Genomic DNA, 20,334 nt, shown 5'->3' with positions numbered 1-20,334 from the left:
CGGCCGTGAGGGGAGCGTCCGCCATGGCGCGCAGCGTGGCGCGACCGCCGCCGCCGCCGCTTCCCCCCGCCGCCGGCCCGGACGCCTTTATTTTGCCCCAGTTCCCCTCTCTGTGACCTGGGGGCCCCGATGAGATTCAGAGCTTGCTCAGTATTTGCGAATCGCGCGGGGATAACGGGCATGACCGCGGCAGGCACTGGGAGCCGTTAGGTGGCCGGAGCTGCGCCTCACAACGTGTTTATTTTTTACCGCGCTGCCCAGGCGCTGAGCCCACCTGGCCGAAAGTGTAGCTTTTTGGGGGGCCGACTACCTTTATCCCCTTGAAGTACTCCCCAGATATGCTGCATGCGATTTTTTTGCGTGTTATAAAAAAAAAAAAAAATTACCTCACTTCCTCATTCTCAATGATACTTTTCACTTAATTTCTGTAACAAATCTTGGTAAGAAACTTACCCAAATCCTTCCTTTTTTTTTTTTCTAAAAAAGGGGCTTTAATGCAAATTTCATAACGGTTTCAAAAAAAATTGCAATAAAATTATGGGAAATGTTATTCACCTTCAAGATCAACATAGTTTGTGCTAATTTCATGTAACAAACGYTTATGACACTTTAGTCCCACTGCAGCTGCCTCTGGATAGTTCATGGCAGCTGGAGCCAAAGTATTACGCCTCCAAGGGGGCAGGCGGCTGGGAAGGAGCGCAGCAGTGCTTGGCATCGCTCTCTGCAGTTTCAAAAGGTCGTTTTGCCTTCCAGAGGGGAGGAGGAGACAAAATTCACCCTGCTTGCTGGCCTTTTGGTTTGCATTTCTTCTGGATTAAAAAAAGCAAAAAAAAAAAAAAAGCGTTACCTTGAACTTGTTGCACTAGAACATTGTGTAAAACACATTAGTACTTTGGCAAGTAGCGTAGCTGGCCAAGTCCTTCTCTGAGGTAAGTCAGTATAATTGCGTAACTGATGCAAGTCAGCTCTCTCTGATGTAAGTCAATATAATTACAAGATAATTGTGATCCTGACTTGGCGTAAGGGGAAGTGACTCTTTGGTGAGAAAACAGTGTCCTGGTGAGACCGTCTCTTTAAAAAAAAATCCCCCAACATAAAATATACATACAAATTATTTGAAGGATGAATTAGATTACCTCCCGAGATCCCTTCCAACCTGAACTATTCCATGTCTCTATGCTGTTATTTGTTCATACAGTGTTTTGCATGGTGGAGTCCTGGTTCCTAGCTGAAGCTGCTTTTTGCAGGGCAGAGAGAGATGCAACTTAACTGGGGGAAGTGGAGTGACATGTGGGACAAGGTCACGTGGTGTGTACAGCATAGGGGGTTGCATTATGCGTAGTCTAGGTTATTGAAATGACTTCAGACCCCTTGTCCTCTCCCTGGCAAACCCAGATCTGCCTGAGCAATACTGTCATGCAGTGATTACAAATTACGTGAAAATAGGCACAAGTAAACTGTGAAGACTGTTTTTTAGTCACTTTTAGTGCTTTTCATGTATATTGTCAGGAACCTTTTCATATGGCATCTCGTTTATATTCTTTAATACTTTTGATCTCAAATTGCTTAACAATTTGAAGCAGTATAACATTCCTTCTTCATAGGCTGAGAAAATGAGTACTAGTACCTTAAGGCCTGCATTTTCATGCTTGCTTGACTTGTAAAACTGTACCCCACCTTTTCAAGGCTTTTCCTCATGCTATGGAATCTAAAGATGTTAGTGCATTTTGGTACCAGAATGATAACTATGCTAGAAGGTGACTATTATATCATTTTAGGTTACTTGTATGCTTGGCTGTCTGAGGTTAGCCACCTCAGCCATCAGATGTACTTTCATCACTTATTTTGGTTTACGATTTTTGGCAAAGTGCCCAGACATTGCAAAGGAGCTTAGGTATCTACCTCCCGTTGTCACAGAGTTGCCAGTGAAAAGGCCTGAAGGAGAATACAGGCTATTTGATTCCATGAGCTGGTGGTGGATTTTTTTGGACTACGCTGCTTTTACAGTTAGAGTGATTCTGTGCCACTGAATCAACGAAAGTATTATTGACTTTGGTGGAAGCTGAGTGTCAGGATACTAGCAAAGTGACTGGTGCCAGAGCAATGCCATGGTTTTAGTAAAAGAGCAACACAAGATGACTAACACATTGTATGAGGAATTGCTTTTCTACAGCCGCTTTAATTCTGACATCAGCTTGTCCTGAAGCTGATTTCTGCAGCTCAGTCAAGAGCAGTTACACAGTGTGCTTACTTGGTGAGGGCCTAGGTGCCCTCCAGCATGGTATGCCAGGTCCTTAGCAGCAGGACCATGGCCATGTGGAGCACCTGGGAAGTGATGGCTGAGAGCTTGTTTGCTCAAGTGAGAAGCCTCCCTGGTGATGTACTTGAAGATAGGACTGATGAAAAGAGTTCGTGATGCTCAGGGTTTTGAAAGACAGCTAGTGTTGGGGTGGACCTGCTGCAGCATCTTGCACATGTAGATGGACTAGCTCTCCTTCCTGCTCGTGTCATGCTTCTTGTAATCTTTCTTCTGGGTCTTATTCACGACTTCTTTGGGGCCTTTTTTTGTAGGGTGGGAGGGAACATGGCTGCCTCAGGTTTTTGAGTATTGCGCTGTTTCTGACAAACAGAAGTGGCTAAGGATTCCTGCTGATAAAAGTCCCATTCTAACTCTCATAGGTTACTCTAAACATTTTTGGTTGTTTCCTTTGAAGCTGATGCCCTGATGTTTCTTTGATTCATCACTTATTTCAAATCTCCTAAATGTTGCTGAAGTGGCTAATGGCCTTTTGTTATTCCTCACTAGCTGTCAAGAAGAAGCAAAATTATACTAGTGTACATGAGGCAGTGAAAGCCGGTGATGTAGAACAGCTTGCGTCAATGATAAAAAGTGGAGCTGGTATTAACAAGGTGGATTTAGTTCACAAATTCACACCTTTGCACTGTGCTGCACACTCTGGAAGTCTGGAGGTAAAATACTTTGTTAGCGCTCAGACACAGCAAGGTTTTTGTAAGTTAATGTTTTCCTTCTTCTTTTAGTGGGAAAGACGGGACACAAAATTGCTAGCTCTGATCAAGCTAAATAAATAATCTCTGTTTTTCTTCGTAAATATATTCACCAATGGTAGAAATACAGTTTTTAGGTTTTTGTTGTGCCTTTCTGAAGCTCCAGGCAGTTTATGTAGTCAACATTGCAAGATTTCAAAACCCAGTAATTTTCTTACTACAAGTATAGTGTGGCCTTCCTTCCAGACTCGTGGCCTTCTTTTGCTCCTATTAAGTTTTACCCTTTGCTTAAGGACAAATCTTGTAGGATGTGTGCAATGTTCTAGTCATGATTGCATTGGGCTGGGCTGAACCAGAAGAGAAGTGATGTGAAAACACATTCATTCAATTTATCAATGTCTTGCCCCATGCCTCATTCTCTATAGCAATAGTTTTAATATATTTTATTTTGATAAATAAAAACACTGAATACTGATGCAGAAATGAGCAGGTACTTGCTACATAAATGTGAGGAACTTTCAGAATGACCAAGCTTTTGAAATAAGGACAACATTCACCTTCTTCCTACAACCTCTTTGTAAAATCATTATAGCAATCTAATCTTGAAGAACAAGGCCATGAATAATTGTATAAAAAATTCATGTCCAAAAGGAAGGGATGTAAAGTTTTTGCTAAAATCAAAAAATAATAAATGCAATGCTGTTGTTGGAATGTGCAGAAACTGTCAAGAAAATGCTGGTCAACGTGTTGTCAACCCTAAAAATAGATAGTTCGCACACCCTTTTCTACCTCTATAAATTCTGCAAATTTTCATTTGATTCTTCTACTTTGCAATCAGTGTATTAGACTTGACTGAGTTATCTGTCATCTATTTGTCCCTCACTAAGCTCTTAATGTTGGAAACAGGAAGAATCAGAGCTGGAGACTGGCATAAAGCAACGTAATAAATAATAATAATATCTAATAAACTATATAACTAGTCCTCTACCTTTTTCTGGTTAGTTCATAAAGCTTTGCCTGAAAAACAAAAGGAACTGCTGGAAAAAGGTGAATAAAGCAAGGCTGGGCTGTGGAAGGATGAGAAGAGAGGTGGGATTACATACACACAAGGAGCCTAATGAATGAAATGAAGTTTTAAATGTGGTTGGTTGTATTTGTCCCCTTAGTAGTTTTAATTGGAATTCAAGAGAGCATGTTTGCACCATTTTCTCCAGTGTTTTTAACTTATGCCACACAAATACTCTCACAGATTGCATTTTAACCTGGAAAAGAAAAATTCATAAGACATACTATAAAATTAATCCTAGGGTCTGGATTACTAGGTCATTTGTACTTTTTTTCTCCTGGGCCTTGAAGCCTTGAAACTGTATAACTTACCCTTAACTTCCTAATGCACAAATATCTGGCTAATCCATGCCTTGGGTGTCTTATTTCAATAATGAAATATTCTGATATGCTTTGAAATGTAACATATACTGATAATTTGTAGTTAGAATTGTGCCCTAGACTCATGATAAGAATAATTTAAAAGACTTTGTTTTTGGTTGAGCAGTGTCTTCACTGGTTGCTCTGGCATGGAGCTGATATAACACAAGTAACTGTCAGAGGCTGGACAGCAGCTCATCTTGCAGCTATCAGAGGTCAGGATGCTTGCATGCAAGTAAGTATTAACGTTTACTCTCAAACAAAGTTAAGTAGGGCAGACCTTGAGCTTGGATGAACTATCACAAGGTCATTATGAAGGTCAGCTAAGACAGCTCCTAATGGAGCTATGAGTATCTCATCTTGATATCTTTACAACTGGAAGCATGTCACTGTTGTTAACCAACGCACTCATTTGCTCTATCTGTGCAAACAGAATTGTTTTGTGTAAAGACAATGCCTAGAAGTCACCCCAAAGTTATCCTGCTGAATTCATCCTTCTAGTCAACCTTTGCTTTTTCAACCTGTGAACTGAACTTTTGCTTTTCATTTGTTTTAGGCTCTGTTGTTAAATGGAGCAAACCTAGAAGCTCAGGATGATCGTGGGTGCACTCCGTCACACTTAGCTGCAGCCCATGGGCAGTCTTACACTTTACAAACTATACTGCGAAGTGGAGTGGTGAGGGACTTTTATTACAGTTCCCAAGTGCAAAGCCAAAGCTTCATATCTCTTTCCAGATAAAGCTTAGACTGAGATTAGCACTGTAGATTCATCATTATTGGTATATTGTTGGGGGATGATGGAATTTATTTTTAACTTAAATTTCCATTTTTTTATTGTAAGATATGTTAGGAAAATGTTCCAAAAATCTAGGGAGAATCAATAATGTGAGAAAACAACATTCCACAGGTATGTCACTAAATGAAGATTGGGCACTGTGGTTATTGTGATTTTTCGCAGTTTTACTAATCTTCTGTAGCAGAATAGACATAAACTTAAAAAAATCCCAACCAAACCTAGGTGTATATTTAAGGAATAATGATGGATATGGTGATAGAAGTATGTCTAAAAATGTACCCTTTATACATGTATTACTTAAATAAAACCAAGAACCTATGAAAAATACCTGTCTTGGAATGGGATCTATGCACATGGCACGAACTTTTAAAAAAGTTCTTGGATTTGACTTAAATAATTGAACACAATGAACAGCTGATTCCTAATTATAAAATTTGTCCTGCTTCTGAGTTTCATAAATGAATGAATTAACCTGCTGCTTTCATTCTAGAATGCAAATATTTCAGACAGGAATGACTGGAAACCTGTTCATTATGCTGCTTTTCATGGTCGCTTGGGGTGTTTGCAGCTTCTTGTTAGATGGGGAGCGTGTATAGATGATGTGGATAACAATGGAAATCTTCCAGGTACATCAGGATAAATCGCATGTTTTTTAGCCTCTGGATTGCAATTGTTATGTTATGTGATAATTTTAGCGAATGATAAGTAATGCATACCAGCAGCATTTGCTAGTCGATTCCATACATTTCAGCATAGTTGTTTCATTTTTATAATGATGGGGGAATTTCTAAAATCCAAAGCACTTGCCTGTTGGAGAAGACTACCTTATTCACCTCCTGCTGCTCCTGGCAAGGATTGGATCTCATGGGTGCTGGAATAACTCACATCAGAGCAGGCTCAGTCTGGCTGAGAGCACTGCGTAGGTGGGCAGCCTCTCCCATGTGCGTGACAGAGTGCATATGCCAGTGGAGGTCATGGGAGGGGAAGGGTAGGCAGGGCAGGAGGCCGTTTCAGCTGCTATATGCTCCTTTTTGAATTTCTGCCGGAGTTTAATGGATGTGTAAGTGTGATCAAATTCTGGCTTGTTCTTGGGCAGGTTTTTGTATCCAACTGTTTCTTAACTGATTTGGTAAAACCCTTGTTCTCATTTACTTGTGATCTCATCTTGATTTCTGAAATACTGACATTTTTGTATTATCTGTAATCTGTATTCTTTTTATAATCACGTGCTCAGTCACTTTATCTAGTGCAAAAAATGGGCAGCATTTATTCCTTGCTCTTCATAGTTTTGCCACTGTTCCTCTGCCTACCTGTGCTATTGCCTCAGAATCCTCTTTAAGTTGAATGCTATTGCTTATACCCTGCCTTTTTGTTGCATCCTTTCCCTTTTAGCCTTTCTCTTCTTATGGTCTGTCACATTATTTGTTCCAAGGAGCATAATATTTTTGCTATAACTCTTTGGAGTTATGTTTTTAAATCCCTTTTCAAAGCCTTTGACCCTTTGTTAAACACCACTCGTCTAGTAAACTGATACCTATGGCCTGTTTTGCAAACCTGTTTTTTGTTAAAGAATGTGAGCCTCTTACATGTCCCAGCAGGACATCTGCTATATTAGCTCAAGCAGTAGAGGATTATGTTAGGCACTCTTATGACAGCGAAGAAGGTAGCTCTATTTGCATGTGGGAACACTTCCCTGGGTCAGGGAAAAGTCCCTATCAGACTTTTTTTATGGAGAGATGGGGAATACAACACAGGTCCAATTCAATGGTCTGTATGCACTGGTCAGTAGAAAATGGTTTTTGTTATTCTTTTGACATCTACAGAAGCTGAATCTACAGCCTTTGTTCGTTTTAATTTGACCATACTATCATCCAAAGGAAAGAAACTGCTTTGGAATATTGCTAATAAAAGATTACTGAAAGTGGTGTGCTATACAGATCAAACTATTTTCCACAGTTTCTAAAACTGAAGTAAAATTATATCATCTTTACATAATTCAACTTCAAGATTAGATGGCAAGTGCTATAATTTTACCTAAGAGTGTACTGAAAGAAACTTACTGAGGTTGCAGTGTCATGCACCTAAAACTAAAAAAAAATAAGACTTAAGATTGTCTGGACCTTTTCCATGTGTGTATTGTGGTGGACATTTTAATTACCTATAGCATGCTAATTTTTTTCCAAGAGCTCTGGCTCATTCAGGGCCCAGAATGGGCTGTGCTCATTAATGAACTATTCAACATTTTGTTTGCTCTCTATATTCTCTATATTTTTTGCCCTCCTAATCTTTTGTTTTCTCTCTATATTCAGTTTTTGGCCCTATCTATGCATCATTTATTGTGCAGTATTTAGGCCTGTTCTAAAGAAAATACTAATTTGAACATGATGCAACACTTCAGTTTTTCACAAACACTATTTTCTACTCACCGTTGAGAAGAGCAAATAGTTTTAGCCTGATTTTATAAATGGCAAGATGAAACTTAGAGATAGAAAGAAGATAGAAAGCTTGGGATACCAACTACCCACTGCCAATTTTGTGATGCCTAAGAGACTAAGACAAAGTTTTTCAAAGTTCTTAGCACTGAGCAGCATTTATGTTCACATCGCAGTACCCTTTCACTTTAGGCTCAACTGCAAATGCTCAGCATGCCTGCAGATCATATGGCACAGTTACGTGTTGGGCACTAGCTAGTAAGAGACACACAGATTAAAAACCACCTATGTTAAGTTCCTTTACGTGACTTCCACAGCATCCTATTGAAACTACTGAAAGACATGGACTGAATGCAACTCTTTAATGTATTTTTCCCTTGCCATCTCTACAGAAAAATCTGAGCTTTTCTGACTGCTGCTCTGCACAGGGCAGAGAGCTGGTTAAAAAGTTTAATCCCAAAAGGTTAAATTTTGTCCTTGAGATTTTTGGGCATCTGAAAATAGATTTGTAAGAGTTGAGTCAGTTTTGCACCAGCTGACTGTAATAGTCAGTATTTAAGAAGATACTACTTTTCACTTTTCCCAGAGTAACTGTAACTCACTGAGTAAATTAAAAACAATGGGACAGCTACCCCGATCTCAGCAAAGCTCAGATTTTGCTGCTTTAAATTTTAGCAATTATCTCTACCTAAATATTGTTATCTTGCCATAAAACCAGTATCACCTTTAAGAGCAATCAGTCTGAGGAACTATGGATAGTTTGCAACAGAGAGCTTGTATGCGCCAAAATTTAACCTGTCATGTCTTAGTGCTGCTTGTCTGGGTACACTGCCTAGCTACTATGATGATAATGAGATTCTTAACTGGAGACAAAGCAATCCTTTTGCCTGTAGTACGTCAGCCAAATAAGCATTTTTTGGCAACTTCTTCCTCTTGATGGGACTAGAGAATACTATGTATTACAAAATAATGGGCATGTGTTTTGTACCTCTTACTTTGTTATAGGCCCAGCACTTTACCAGTATTAAATAACTAAACTTCAGTGTAGCCTAAAGGACAGAAGCAGTCACTTTTGTAGCGAGGCAGAGCAGCTCCTGCACGTAGCAACTGTCTACAACAATTTAGGAGATAAATGTAATAGATGTACTGTGTATAGCCTCTGTCATGGGAGTAACCTCCAAATACTTTACCCAACAAAGTGAATGCCATTGTCCTCATTTTGTAGGTGGGGTGACTGAGATGCAAAGGTGTGATTCAGCTTGTTTGTGGTGGCACAGTCGAGGTGGGATTAAAGCAGAAATGCCCTAACTCCTAATCAAGGAGACCCCTTGCTGCCTCCTCTGCAATGAGTGTCTACTTAGGACAGGGAAGTCAGAAGAACACCGCTGCTGAGGAGTCAGATTTCTATTCACTGAGATGATGAGACCCCAGCAGTGCACTCTCCTAGCTAGTGGCCAAAGGTCTCTTGGCCGTGTCATATTGTTTCCTGCATCAGCTCTGCCAGCGAATCTTCTTTGGAGACCCTCTCCTCAACAGTTTTCTTTTACCTTCTTTACCAAGAAGGAGGTTTTCTTTTATCTCCTTCCCAAGAGCTAAACTCTGTCCTGGATCCGTCCTGAGCATCCCTTATCCAACTGAGGCTGCTCCCACTTCTTGTGCAATGCTGGATATCTCAAGCGCTGGCAGAGGGGCTAGATCTGATCAGTAGCGACTGCAGTGCTTTCTTGGTGGTCAGCAGTGCTCTGTTCTAACATACTGTGTTTTACCTTGTGCTATAGCTCATCTGGCAGCAATGGAAGGACACCTGCATTGCTTTAAGTTCTTGGTCAGTAAAATGACCAATGTCAGGTGCACTCTGAAAGCCAGGAATGACCATGGAGAGACTCCAAGGGACTTGGCTGAACGGTTCTATAAAGACAATATTTTGCAGTATATTGATGGTGTGGAAAAACAGGGGGAGCATCCAGAGACGCAGGAAGGTGAGTGTGGATTAAGATATTTTTAAAATAGGCAATGTAATGCTACAGAAATACTTGATTCTGGAAACTTGTATGAGCAGGAGTATAACTTTTAAATAAGCAATGTAAGCAACAGCTGTTGCTTTCAATACTTATTACCCTTAGTGATAGCTAAAGACTGGGATACCTAGTGTGATTTTATAAATGTGTTGGATTTACTCCTAACTGAAATATAACTTGTCACTCTATTTTACACTCTGAATACCAAGTTATCCATGTTATCCTTCTTAGACTTCACTAGGGATCCTGCAAAACTGTATAATTTTCATGAGTGTGCAGAGCTGCCTGTTCAGAATCCTTTACTCGCGTTCAGCAGCAATTTACTCTAGAAACATCCCACTGAAATTAGAATTACTTGCTAGGTAGTAATGCTACTGCAGTCAGAACAGCCAAAGGATGCAAGTGTGGCAAGGTTTGTAAGGAGAACATTCATCAGAGCAAAGATATGAGAATTGCCCTTTTCACCTCTTGGCTTTTTACAGGCACTTACTTTTCTTATCTGCTATTCTTTTGTTATTGTACATATGCATATATATGTCAGTGTTCTCTCTCTCTAAAAAGAATTAGAAAAATCAAATTGTATAGCTAGTGTTTTCAGCAAGGAGCAAAATAGTTTATATATTTGGTGAGACTATAGAATTCCAAACAGGCAGGTGACTCCAGTTTCCAACAGTAATAGAACAGCAACCTTAAAACAAGGGTGTATTTATTATTCCAGATTTATGAAATTAATCTCTTAACTGTATAAGATGCTTGTAGCCATAACCAAGACATGTTTAGTCAAGCCTGTGAAGAACAGTGCTAGTTATGCAGCTGCATTTTAACTGATTAAGGTTGCATTAGCCTTGCTAACTACAGCTCTGAAATTTCCATGCGTAAGTTAAGATGAGAGAGGCAAGCTGTGTAAGACGAACATGAGCATGCTTATTAGAATTGTGGGCATCTGCTTGGAAACATGTGCATTTCACTTTTAGTTTTAGCTTTTCCAGCCCATGGTGCTGCTTTCAAAGGGGACCTGATAACACTTAGAAGATTAGTAAAAAGTGGAACAATCAATATTAATGAACGGGATGATACAGGATCCACTCTCATGCACAAAGGTCAGTAATTATAATCTGTGTTTCAGCTTGTTACTGTTTGTTGCTGACTTGTTTGCTTACTTTTTCGAGTGGCTGCTTATCAGATAAATTTCATGAAAAACAGCATCTCATTTCCTGAGGGCTTCAAAGGGCAACACACATTTTGTGATATGTGTGTGCGTAGGTGTCATTTACTTTAAAAACAGACTGAACAAGTTGAAGTCAAGGAGGAAGAATTTATATTAAGAAGAAAAAAACATCTAAACTGAAAACTAAAATAATTTTTTTATCAGGTGAGATGTGACTTTTAGAAACGTTGACTATCTAGGTACGATGATCTGTATTGTGGCCGGGGCCTTTATTTATTGAACGTCTTGGTACTATGGAGATGTGTTCTAAAAACCACAGCAAAGTCATTTGATAGTATTCTGTGGAGGAAGGTAAGCATCTGGTATCTAACACATTGATTTGCAGTGGAGTGCTAGCATTGCAAAAAAATGGTCCTCCTGTGTTTTGGGGTTTCTTTTGTGATGTCTGAAAGAAGAAATGGAAGAGGAAAGAAAGAGGGAGATATTCTTGTAACATGTCTTTAACACAATTTCTCCCCAGCCTCCCCACACCTCTTTTTGATTAGATATAAATGGTAGAATTTTTCAAAACATAATTAAAGTTCTCATTACGAAAATTGCTGGGTAGGGATTTTAGAAGTGTTTCCTGCATTCCTTCCCACCACCTTTTCTTGGGTGTTGCTAACCTACAATTGTTTCATCCCCAATCTTTACATACAATATGAATGTTATAGGGAAATATTGTAACCCATTATTATTGCATATCCTTGTCTCGGTAAGAAAACAGATAYGACACACATCCAAAGAAGGTGCTGTCAGAGACAGATTTATTCTTCCTTGAGAAAAAGGGTTTGCAGGTTTCAGCCAGCRTGCCAAGTACCATCCTCGCATATGTGAAACATCATTCCTGGGACCATGTTGTAGGGAGAGTAGCCATGCCGGACCATATAATGAGGAAAAGCTGTTGTGTTAGGCTGTGAGTGAGAAGTGTTGCCTTCAGTGTGTGGCCCAAGAAACGATGTGCCAGCACAAAGCTCTGGCTTCTCTCCTGCTCCAGGAGACAGCAGTGCACGTCACAGATCTGACAAACAGCTGTGTCTGGTGTATGGGAGCCCAGAGCTGGGGGGAGGTGATGGTGCTGTGCTGCAAATACACAACATACAGGCCTTACTGCAAGAGAGTGTGAGGCAGCAGTTATTTGTGTGTCTCACACTCAGTGCATGAGATTGGGCAGGTTTAGTTTGACTCGTGACTGGGAAGAGTTGCTGATAAACTTCTGGCGCTAGAAGGAGGCACAAAACTACACTGCATGATCTTCCTCAAAACTGCATGTACTCATGTGGCTGATCATTGGGCTGCTCTTGAAATAGTATCTCCCCCTTAGGGTGTTAGTGAACCCAGCCCCTGGGGTGTCAGACCATGCCAAGAGGAGGACATCTTGGGTGAGAAACACATCAGCCATATACATCTGACTTGTGTGCGCATTCTTTCCATCAGCTGCTGGACAAGGGCATATCCATTGCTTACAGTGGTTGATTGAGATGGGAGCTGACTGTGACATTACGAATGAAGCTGGAGAGACTCCAAAAGATGTAGCCAAGAGGTAGCAGTGCCTATCCTGTAACTCTATCATTTATTTGCTTACTATTTATATATCAATATCGTTGTCAGCTTTGTTGAAATTACTCCTGATTTTCATTGATGGAGCAAGAACAGGTCAGGCCTGTGAATTCCAGCTCTGAGTGATAAGCAAAGCTGTACTGTAGCTGTAAAAAGTTTTAATTTTAACTTAATTGAATTTTAATTATTTTGAGTAAGGTTAGACATAAAAGATGAAGATGAATTGGTTTGGAAAAAGAAATTTAAGAGCCAGTATGCTTCATCTAAAGAAAGTTAAGAGCCAGTATGCTTCATCTATGCAAAGTAAGTGAGAACTAGATAAGGCCATCTGTTTTTCCTATTTATTAATAAAAAAATAATGCAGTTGCTCATGCGATTCAATTACAAATTCCTGCAAAGGAAAATGTATCTTTGTTGTGGAAGTCATTGTCATAAGATTTCGCTGAGGCTGAAATTGCCATCAAAATACTACAAAAAGCAGTTTAGCTGCTCATAGTTTGTGCACCAGTGCTTCCTTTAATCCTGAAACCTTATTTGGTTGAGATAAATGGGAACATGAAGAGTTTCAGAGAGTTTCTATCCCATGCATGGAGCATGGATACATTTTTCCACATGACAGGAATATTTCAGTGTAGATTAACTGTTCTCTGTGCAGATTTGCCCAGCTGGCAGCTGTGGAACTTTTGACACAAAGAACTGGAGACAGTAACTCTGATGACGAAGAACTAGATGCAAACAACATAAAGTTTTTTGAAAGACATGGTGTGGAAGGGAGTACAGATAGCAAGGAAGATTTAACCCTGGATAAAGCAGAGAGAAGGAATGCACGCAGTAAGCATTGTCTTTCTTCACCCTTTGTTTGGAAAAGGTAGTCTCAAGACATTATATTCCTAGTTCCAGTTTCTGCCAACTGCTGCAGACTTCTTTGTCATAAGACAAGTTAGTTGACAGGATCTCTGTACCATTGAGCATTCAAACGTGTTTTGGAAAATCAGAAAGCATAGCATAGGATGATCAGAGCATAAATGTTATACTGTTTTAATCTGCATCGATGAAGCCACATTAGATTGCATGTTGTTTTTGAGAGCTCTCTGCTGTGTGGGTGTCAGGTGTAGCTCTGGATCTGCTGAGCAGTGCGACTGCTGCTCTCTGTTTGTGAGGCTGTTTTCCAGACCATTAAATTCCACCATGGATGTCTTCACACCGTGGCCTGTTACCTACCTGGAGAACTCTCTCTTGCAGTAAGGGCCTATCGCAAGATTCAGGAACTTCAGCAACTTCTAGAAATTGCCTACAGCAACTACAGACAGCTGGGAGGAATAACTGAGGAGGAAAGGAAGATGAAAAAAGAAGAAAGGGAAATTGAGAAGTAAGGTTAACTTGTCCTAGTAATATTTAACTCTATAATGCCGATTTGAAAGCCTTGGTTAATGCTACCTTATGCTCAAACTGCTTTGGCCATTCCCTCTTTTCTACTTAGCAACTTTAGCCAGGCCAAAAAGAAAAGGACTTCAGCCATTTGTCTGGCCATTTCTAGACTTCCACTACCAGGTTCGGCCCCACAACACAGGTGCAGTATGTTTGATGGGTCCACACTTCTTGTGCTTGGTAGGATTATCTGCTCTACCTTCACGTTTTCCTGCTGCATATGTGCAGTCTGATACATCCTGACTGTTTTCATTGCATTATGGATGCAGAATGCATGTACACCCAGTAGGAAATCTGAATAAAAGGCCCTAGTCTTAGCAAGACTTGGATGTAAGTGCATACAAAGCAGAAATTATTGAATGAGCTGCTACCTTTCTGTGTCAAGGGCAATGTATTTCTGTGCTCAAGAATGTATTAAATCATATCCACACTACAAAAAAACAACCTCAGCAAACCTGCCCTTGCATGTGGAGCACTTTTCATAATGTCTGTCTAATTCTCAGGATCTCCATTAAATCAAAGGATTCTGTTAGATGGGTCAGGTGACTAGATGGGCAGACTATCTAAGTTTCAGAGAATTGCCCTCCTGTCTGTCAGATACTTAGGTCTTAAATGATAAAGTATCATCCAAAAGGCAGCTTTGACCAGGCTGCCTTGCATGGAAAAATGCCCACCTTGTATGTGCCACATGAGTTTGGAGATGTGTCTTATTAATCTCAAGTGTGCATGAGTCAGCCTGTCCCCAAGCACTGATTTCCCTGCATAAGCACGGACCATTCTTTCAATGTCAGTAAGGCTGACGCAGCCTTGGAGCTTTGGGCTATGTGACTCAGGCATATTCAGCCCAGGAAATGGGGTACCTCTTGCTGAGAGCTTTCCTGCTATGCTGTTTGAATTCATGGAGCAGACATCTCCCTTTTCCTTTTACCAGTCTTCCATCTTTGTAGCCATGCTAATTCATCCTGGTCCAGAGGAGAGCCAGCTCAACTCCAGATGACTCAGTTTCTGAGGTCATTTGCTGACTGTAATAAGAACATATCTGAATTATGCCTCTGCCGACCAGTTCCAGGAATCTCAGTTAATTTAGTAGCCATTGTGAGTGTGACCGATGAGAACTTGTGGAACCATATATCAGCCAATGCTGCAGCTTCCCTGCAGAAAATGTTATGCAAGCTGTCATTTGAGCATTCCTCATCTGTGGTTAAGCCCATCACTTCAGGATTTAGGAAAGATGTAGAGGAACAAGTCTTAAATGAAAAAGCTGCCCCTGGCTCCTCCAGAATCCCAGTTTTATGCTATTTCTCTGTTTCATGCTAAGCTTTTGGCTTCTTAGGCACTTCTCCCCCTTCTGCAGCTAGGGCAGGACCTGAGTTGTGGCCTACCCAAGACCCCAGTGACTGGCTCAGTGTGTGGGGAGAGGTCTCCATCTCGTGGTTGGATGTGCTGAGTGCTGCTGAAAGCTAAGAAGGGAAAGAAGTGCTGATGCTGAGGCTTTTACAACAGGTCTTTGGCCAGGAGCATGCTGTAGCTGAATGAAGGTCACTGTACATATACATTTGGCTTGGAGAGAAGCAAGGAGCTTCTCCACCCAGTAGAAGGACTGAGCAGGATTCCCATGTTGGCATCCCCGGGGTGCTTTGACAGGGTGCTCAGTACCTCCCTGAAGTCCTATTGTGATTTTGCACCTGGTGATGGAGGGAGCATTTCTCTCCTAGGGTCTTCTCACAGAGAAACCTGTTCAATAGTCAGCCCAATAAAGAAGGAAGCTGGGCAGTGGAGGTGGGAAGTGGCCTTTCCAGCCCATCTGTGTGCTAGCAGTTGGTGTGAGTACTGCACTGTTTTCTGCTGTGACTAATCTGTTCCTTAGCAGAGGCACAGGATTGCATGGAGTAGCCAGGGCAGGGTTGGCTGCACTTTATGAGCCTCTGCTTGTCTGCTTTGCTTTTGGCAGGGCTGTGAAGGAGCTGGAGGCCCAGCTAGAATACGAGCGAGTCAGGCGGGAAAAGCTGGAGAGCCAGCTGGATGACTACCGTGCTGAGATAGGCCACCTCAGAAAGAGCCTGGAGAAAACCCACATCCCCCCTGCTCTCCCTCTGGTGAGTGCCATGAAAAGGTGCCTTGCTAGCCAGTGCACGGGACAGAGGTGAGATTCCCGCTGGGATTCCTCGGCACGGTGCTAAGAAATATCATTGGAATAAATGTGTTTGTTAGCAGCTTTTAGCTTGGGACACTGAAGCAAGCAACAGCCTCTGTTACATCCTGACCGTGTTGCTGCTGTGAAAGGACATAGTTTCTCTCTGTACAGAGAAACGTCCATCTTCTTCATGTTCGTATTAACAAGCGGGAGTGGACTAAGTGCTGAGTACTTCTGTGCTGTATCTGCAGTGACTAGCTGTTCCCCTTGGCTGGTACCCGAGTCTGACTGTTCTGGGTGCTTCAGGAAAACTGTCAACCCCTCATCCCTCAGACTGGCTCGGTTTGTAGCAATTGCAGCAGTATTGCAGGATGTTTCCTTTGCTTCAGAACTCTCCTTCAGAACTGGTTTATTTTCCTCCTGTTCACACCACACTGAGCTGGTGGAGTACTGTAATACAGTACTGTATTGCTGCGTATAGTGGCTGACTTTGATGAGCGATCTTGCATGCCATCTGCTGTCACCTTAATTGTCACRCCCAGTGATGGCAAATGAGATGCAGATATGAACTATTCATTGGCTTAGCAGGAGAAGACAGAAAAGTTAAAACTTTTTTTTTTTTTTTTATACCAAATCTGATGATAATTCAGAAGTTCACATGCTAACTTTGCTCGTCACTAAGGCAGGCTGTTCATTGCTGCTCTTAGAGCTTCACTTAACTGCCTTGACCACTGTACTGATGCAACTGTTTGTAAGACCCTGGTATAACTGATATCAAAGTCAGGTGAGGACTCTGGCCACTGACAGTGTGGGAGACTTGGATTTAGATTCTTCTTTGGCCTAGAAAGGCCCAGAAGCCCCATCCCAGGGGTGCCATAACCAGCACAATGCCAGCTTTCCTGAGACGAAGCCGTATTCATTCCCTACTCACAGCCATGCACTGTGATTGCTGTAATTAAGTATTCATTGGTCCAGAGAGAGAGAATGAGAGAAAACAACTTTATAGGCTTATTAAAAGGGTTGTCAAGCAGGAAGAAGGAAATCTGGCCTGAGCTTCGCATGAAACTTCTATGTATTCCTTGGAGCAGAAATAGGTTTGCTGGTTAAAAGGGGTAACATTACCACCTCCTTCAGTCAGGTTTGAATGAGGTCCAGGTGCTTGGAGTGTCCCCACTAGATAATGGTCCCCTCTATTTTCCAAGCGTGATGGGGAAGAATGCTTGGTGGATGTTCTGAGYGGGAAACAAGCATTTAAGAACCCTATTTTGTTACCATTTAAACTACGCACGGCTTTGGCTATTGAAATGGCTAGGGCTTTTCAGGCCTCTTGAGAGCAGAGGTGATCCCACCCCGAGGCAGCTGGGAGCAGGAGCTGTGCTGTGGACTGTGTTGTGCTTCACGTCCTTGCAAAAAGACAGAGGAATTTCTGTCCCGACCATTTTAGTCCTTCTGCTGCCATCTTCTGGTCACAGGGTAACATGACATGGCTGCATGTGCAGCATACCTAGACTGCATTCAATAGCTGCAGCTCAAAGCAGCGAGGCCTGCAGGGTGCCTCCATCACACACTTGTGCAGGGTGCTGGATTCATAGCAGCAACCAAATTCTTTGTCCGTGTCTCCCAGCTCTTCCCCCAGCTCTTCCCAGCAGCAGCTCCAACATCCCTAGTTTGCAGTTTTGTCTTTCTCTTCGCTTGAGTAGTTAAACATGGTCTGTGAGGCCTCTTGGCCATAACAAGTCCCTCAGCTGGGAATGAATGGTACTTTTGCAGCTACCATCCTTCCAACATGTCCTACTTATCATCTGCTAAAATTCAGATGGCTTTAAAAGATACTGAGACATTCATAAGACAAATTATCAAGGACCTTTTTTAAAGATGCTGGCTTTGGCTTAGGGGGCCCTCTGAGCCACAGAGCAAGCAGGGCATTACTGYGGTTTTCTTACACCTGTCTCTAGGCAGCACTGCCCTGTGCTCTGGCATAACCATGTTGCACAGCTCGTTCCATCTCCCTTCATCCACTTTCCCCACTTTCTTCCTCCTCTTTCTGCCCTCCCTTGCAGGATTGTTTCCCCCCACACGTTGTAATGCTCCACAGCTGTTTGCTTCCCACTGTATCCTTGGGACCAAACTTTTCTACACTGAGGAGACCCTCCAGCTGGCCAGGTGCCTCCCTCCTTCAGAAGAAAAGTCACTTTCTGTGTCCACAGTCCACCTTAAAACATTACCTGTTCTACTCGCCTGGCAATCTGGGACCGCTTTGGCATATAGTGCCCCATTTCTAGGGTAGAACAGTGTCTGCAATTACTTAGTTTGCTACCAGTAGCAGTCTGAAAAAGCACATTTGGGTTTTGGGTTAACTGTTGTAACATCACTAGCTGGGACTGGAGACAACTTCTGCTGAGGCAGATTTGTTTTCAAAAACTTCTGCTTTGAATAACTGCTGCAAACAAGGGACCTTCAAAATTTTACCCTGCTGTGACTGTCATGCTGTGTACAGGGGACTAAGCTCTGCTCTCAGCTTCAGTTTGGCTCCAAAATTATTCCAGTATGCAACAGCTGAGACAATCTCAGGTAGAGCAGAGAGCCAGCACAACAGCGCTAATCGTTGTGTTTGACCCTGGGTGTACCGTCAAGCTTGATCKATTTCTAGCTTTGATTTTATCAAATGCCCGTATCACTCTGAATATTAGCCTAACCGCTACCTCCTTGAGGGGAAAAAAAAAAAGTGTGTGTGCTTGTGCTTCATGCCAGATGCCCCACAGAGTGTGAAAGTTTACAAGAAATACAAGCTCCTTTCACTGTGCTCTAAAGTCTCTTACAGATAACAGGGACAGAAAATCAAAAATAGGTGGGTGGTACAGAAATAGCCCAGAAAGCCATTAGGCTCTTGGCTCGGGCTGGGTTCAGTCACAGGCAAGGAGATTATCAACATGGGGAAGAAGAAGAAGAAGAGCATGTCCAGAACATGTCTTTGGCTGCCCCATTTGACAAACTGCAGGCTCAATAACTGATTTTGTTAACATAAAATATGGTCTTGGCTGTTACACATTTGTTTTGAACACAATATTCTCTRGCTATTCAAAGGCACACGTTTACTCAAAAATCCTATCTTACTAGGTAGCGTATTTAAGTAATTGCAATTTAATGGTTGTGGCGTCCTTTTTTTAGGAAACTGAGGCAACATCYGATTCTTGCAAAGAGAAAAAGAAAATAAAGAAGAAGCCATCCTGCAGCCCTGGAGGGGTGTTTGTGAAACGATGCTGAGGAATGAGCCAAGCCAGGCTGTATTAGACAGTCTTGTCTTACAGCACAACAGCCAGAGCAGGTTCATCTTCTAATAGTCTCCCAAGCCCTTCCAAACAGAAGTCACCAGAGGCAGAAAAGCTATTATTTAACTGCTAGAAAGTAGAACAGCAATATTCAAGACAGTGCAAAGTGTCTGTATAGCCCCAGTTCTGCAGATGAGTTGTGGTTTCATATCTTTCAATTTCAGTGAACAATTTTCCTARTTCTCTGGGCTAGAAAATATTTTTAAATCACAGAAACTTTTTTTTTTTTAAACTGTAAGACTTCTTTTCCTATCCCAGTAGCTGTTTAGCAACAGCTTTGCAAATGATAGACAAAAATTGAAGAGTTAACTGCAGAGATGTCATAGGCCCTACTGAGCCTGAGGAAAAGTATTCCCATCTGCTAGGCTATTTAGTACTACTGTCTTAAAAAACAGCACCTAACTTCCTAAAATAGATCAGGTGATAGACACTGAATCCTGGTTCCACACTAAGGATCTGGAGAAAGATATTTGCTTGACTGCAGACTGGTGCTAAGCCCTTCACTTTTCATGGAGTTATTCCTAAGCAAGCCAGGAAGGTACTCCTTCACGATGTACCACATGAACTGTACTGCTGGGCCTCCGAGTCTAACTYGGGGCTGAAGGTTTCACTAGGTTATGGGGCATGTTAAAATTAGAAATGGCAAGCCTGCCCTCCATGCCCAAAAAACTTTTCATGACTTTACACATAATAAAGATTTTTCTCCCATCTGTATGCTATTGTGAAATTCCTTTTTCCTATTGGAACCTTCATCATGCATAATATTGTGACAATTTTGATTTCAATAATAAAAGTCAGGTCAATAATATAAGACTTTAATAAAGGTTAAGTTGCTAATGCCTGAATCATGATCTGTCCTCTCCTCAGTTACCTAAAGGAAAGTTAATCTGTGAATTTCAAAGTTAATGAAAAAAAGTCAATCATCTGATTGTTTTTGTGCACATGTGCAATAGACTGCGAGAGAGGCAGCTGAGCAACAGCATAAGTCTTCTATCAGAG

At 41.7% G+C, this 20,334-nt stretch overlaps 1 protein-coding gene across 8 annotated transcripts in view; it reads left to right on the top strand.

Annotated features, from left to right (window-relative positions):
* The window catches only part of ANKRD42 (ankyrin repeat domain 42), a 20,258-nt gene extending 209 nt beyond the window's left edge, over nucleotides 1-20,049 (top strand). Inside the window, exons 2-12 of one of the 8 annotated variants that reach the window (XM_026088523.1) lie at nucleotides 2,807-2,970; nucleotides 4,559-4,666; nucleotides 4,988-5,107; nucleotides 5,718-5,853; nucleotides 9,438-9,638; nucleotides 10,652-10,777; nucleotides 12,322-12,427; nucleotides 13,100-13,275; nucleotides 13,687-13,813; nucleotides 15,824-15,968; nucleotides 19,175-20,049. In XM_026088523.1, coding sequence (XP_025944308.1) covers nucleotides 2,807-2,970; nucleotides 4,559-4,666; nucleotides 4,988-5,107; nucleotides 5,718-5,853; nucleotides 9,438-9,638; nucleotides 10,652-10,777; nucleotides 12,322-12,427; nucleotides 13,100-13,275; nucleotides 13,687-13,813; nucleotides 15,824-15,968; nucleotides 19,175-19,270 — 1,505 coding nt within the window. In that variant the 3' untranslated portion in view covers nucleotides 19,271-20,049. Of the gene's footprint in view, nucleotides 1-819; nucleotides 2,971-4,558; nucleotides 4,667-4,987; nucleotides 5,108-5,717; nucleotides 5,854-9,437; nucleotides 9,639-10,651; nucleotides 10,778-12,321; nucleotides 12,428-13,099; nucleotides 13,276-13,686; nucleotides 13,814-15,823; nucleotides 15,969-19,174 lie in introns of those variants that run through there. The other 7 variants (XM_026088522.1, XM_026088524.1, XM_026088527.1 and 4 more) reach the window with 7 other exon arrangements.
* The last annotated feature ends 285 nt before the right edge of the window (nucleotides 20,050-20,334 follow it).

This window comes from Apteryx rowi, unplaced genomic scaffold (genome assembly GCF_003343035.1).
Source record: "Apteryx rowi isolate R43461 unplaced genomic scaffold, aptRow1 scaffold_770, whole genome shotgun sequence".
Lineage (NCBI taxonomy): Eukaryota > Metazoa > Chordata > Aves > Apterygiformes > Apterygidae > Apteryx > Apteryx rowi.
The sequence above is the reverse complement of the archived record's forward strand: the minus strand, read 5'-3'. Positions and strand labels throughout refer to the sequence as shown.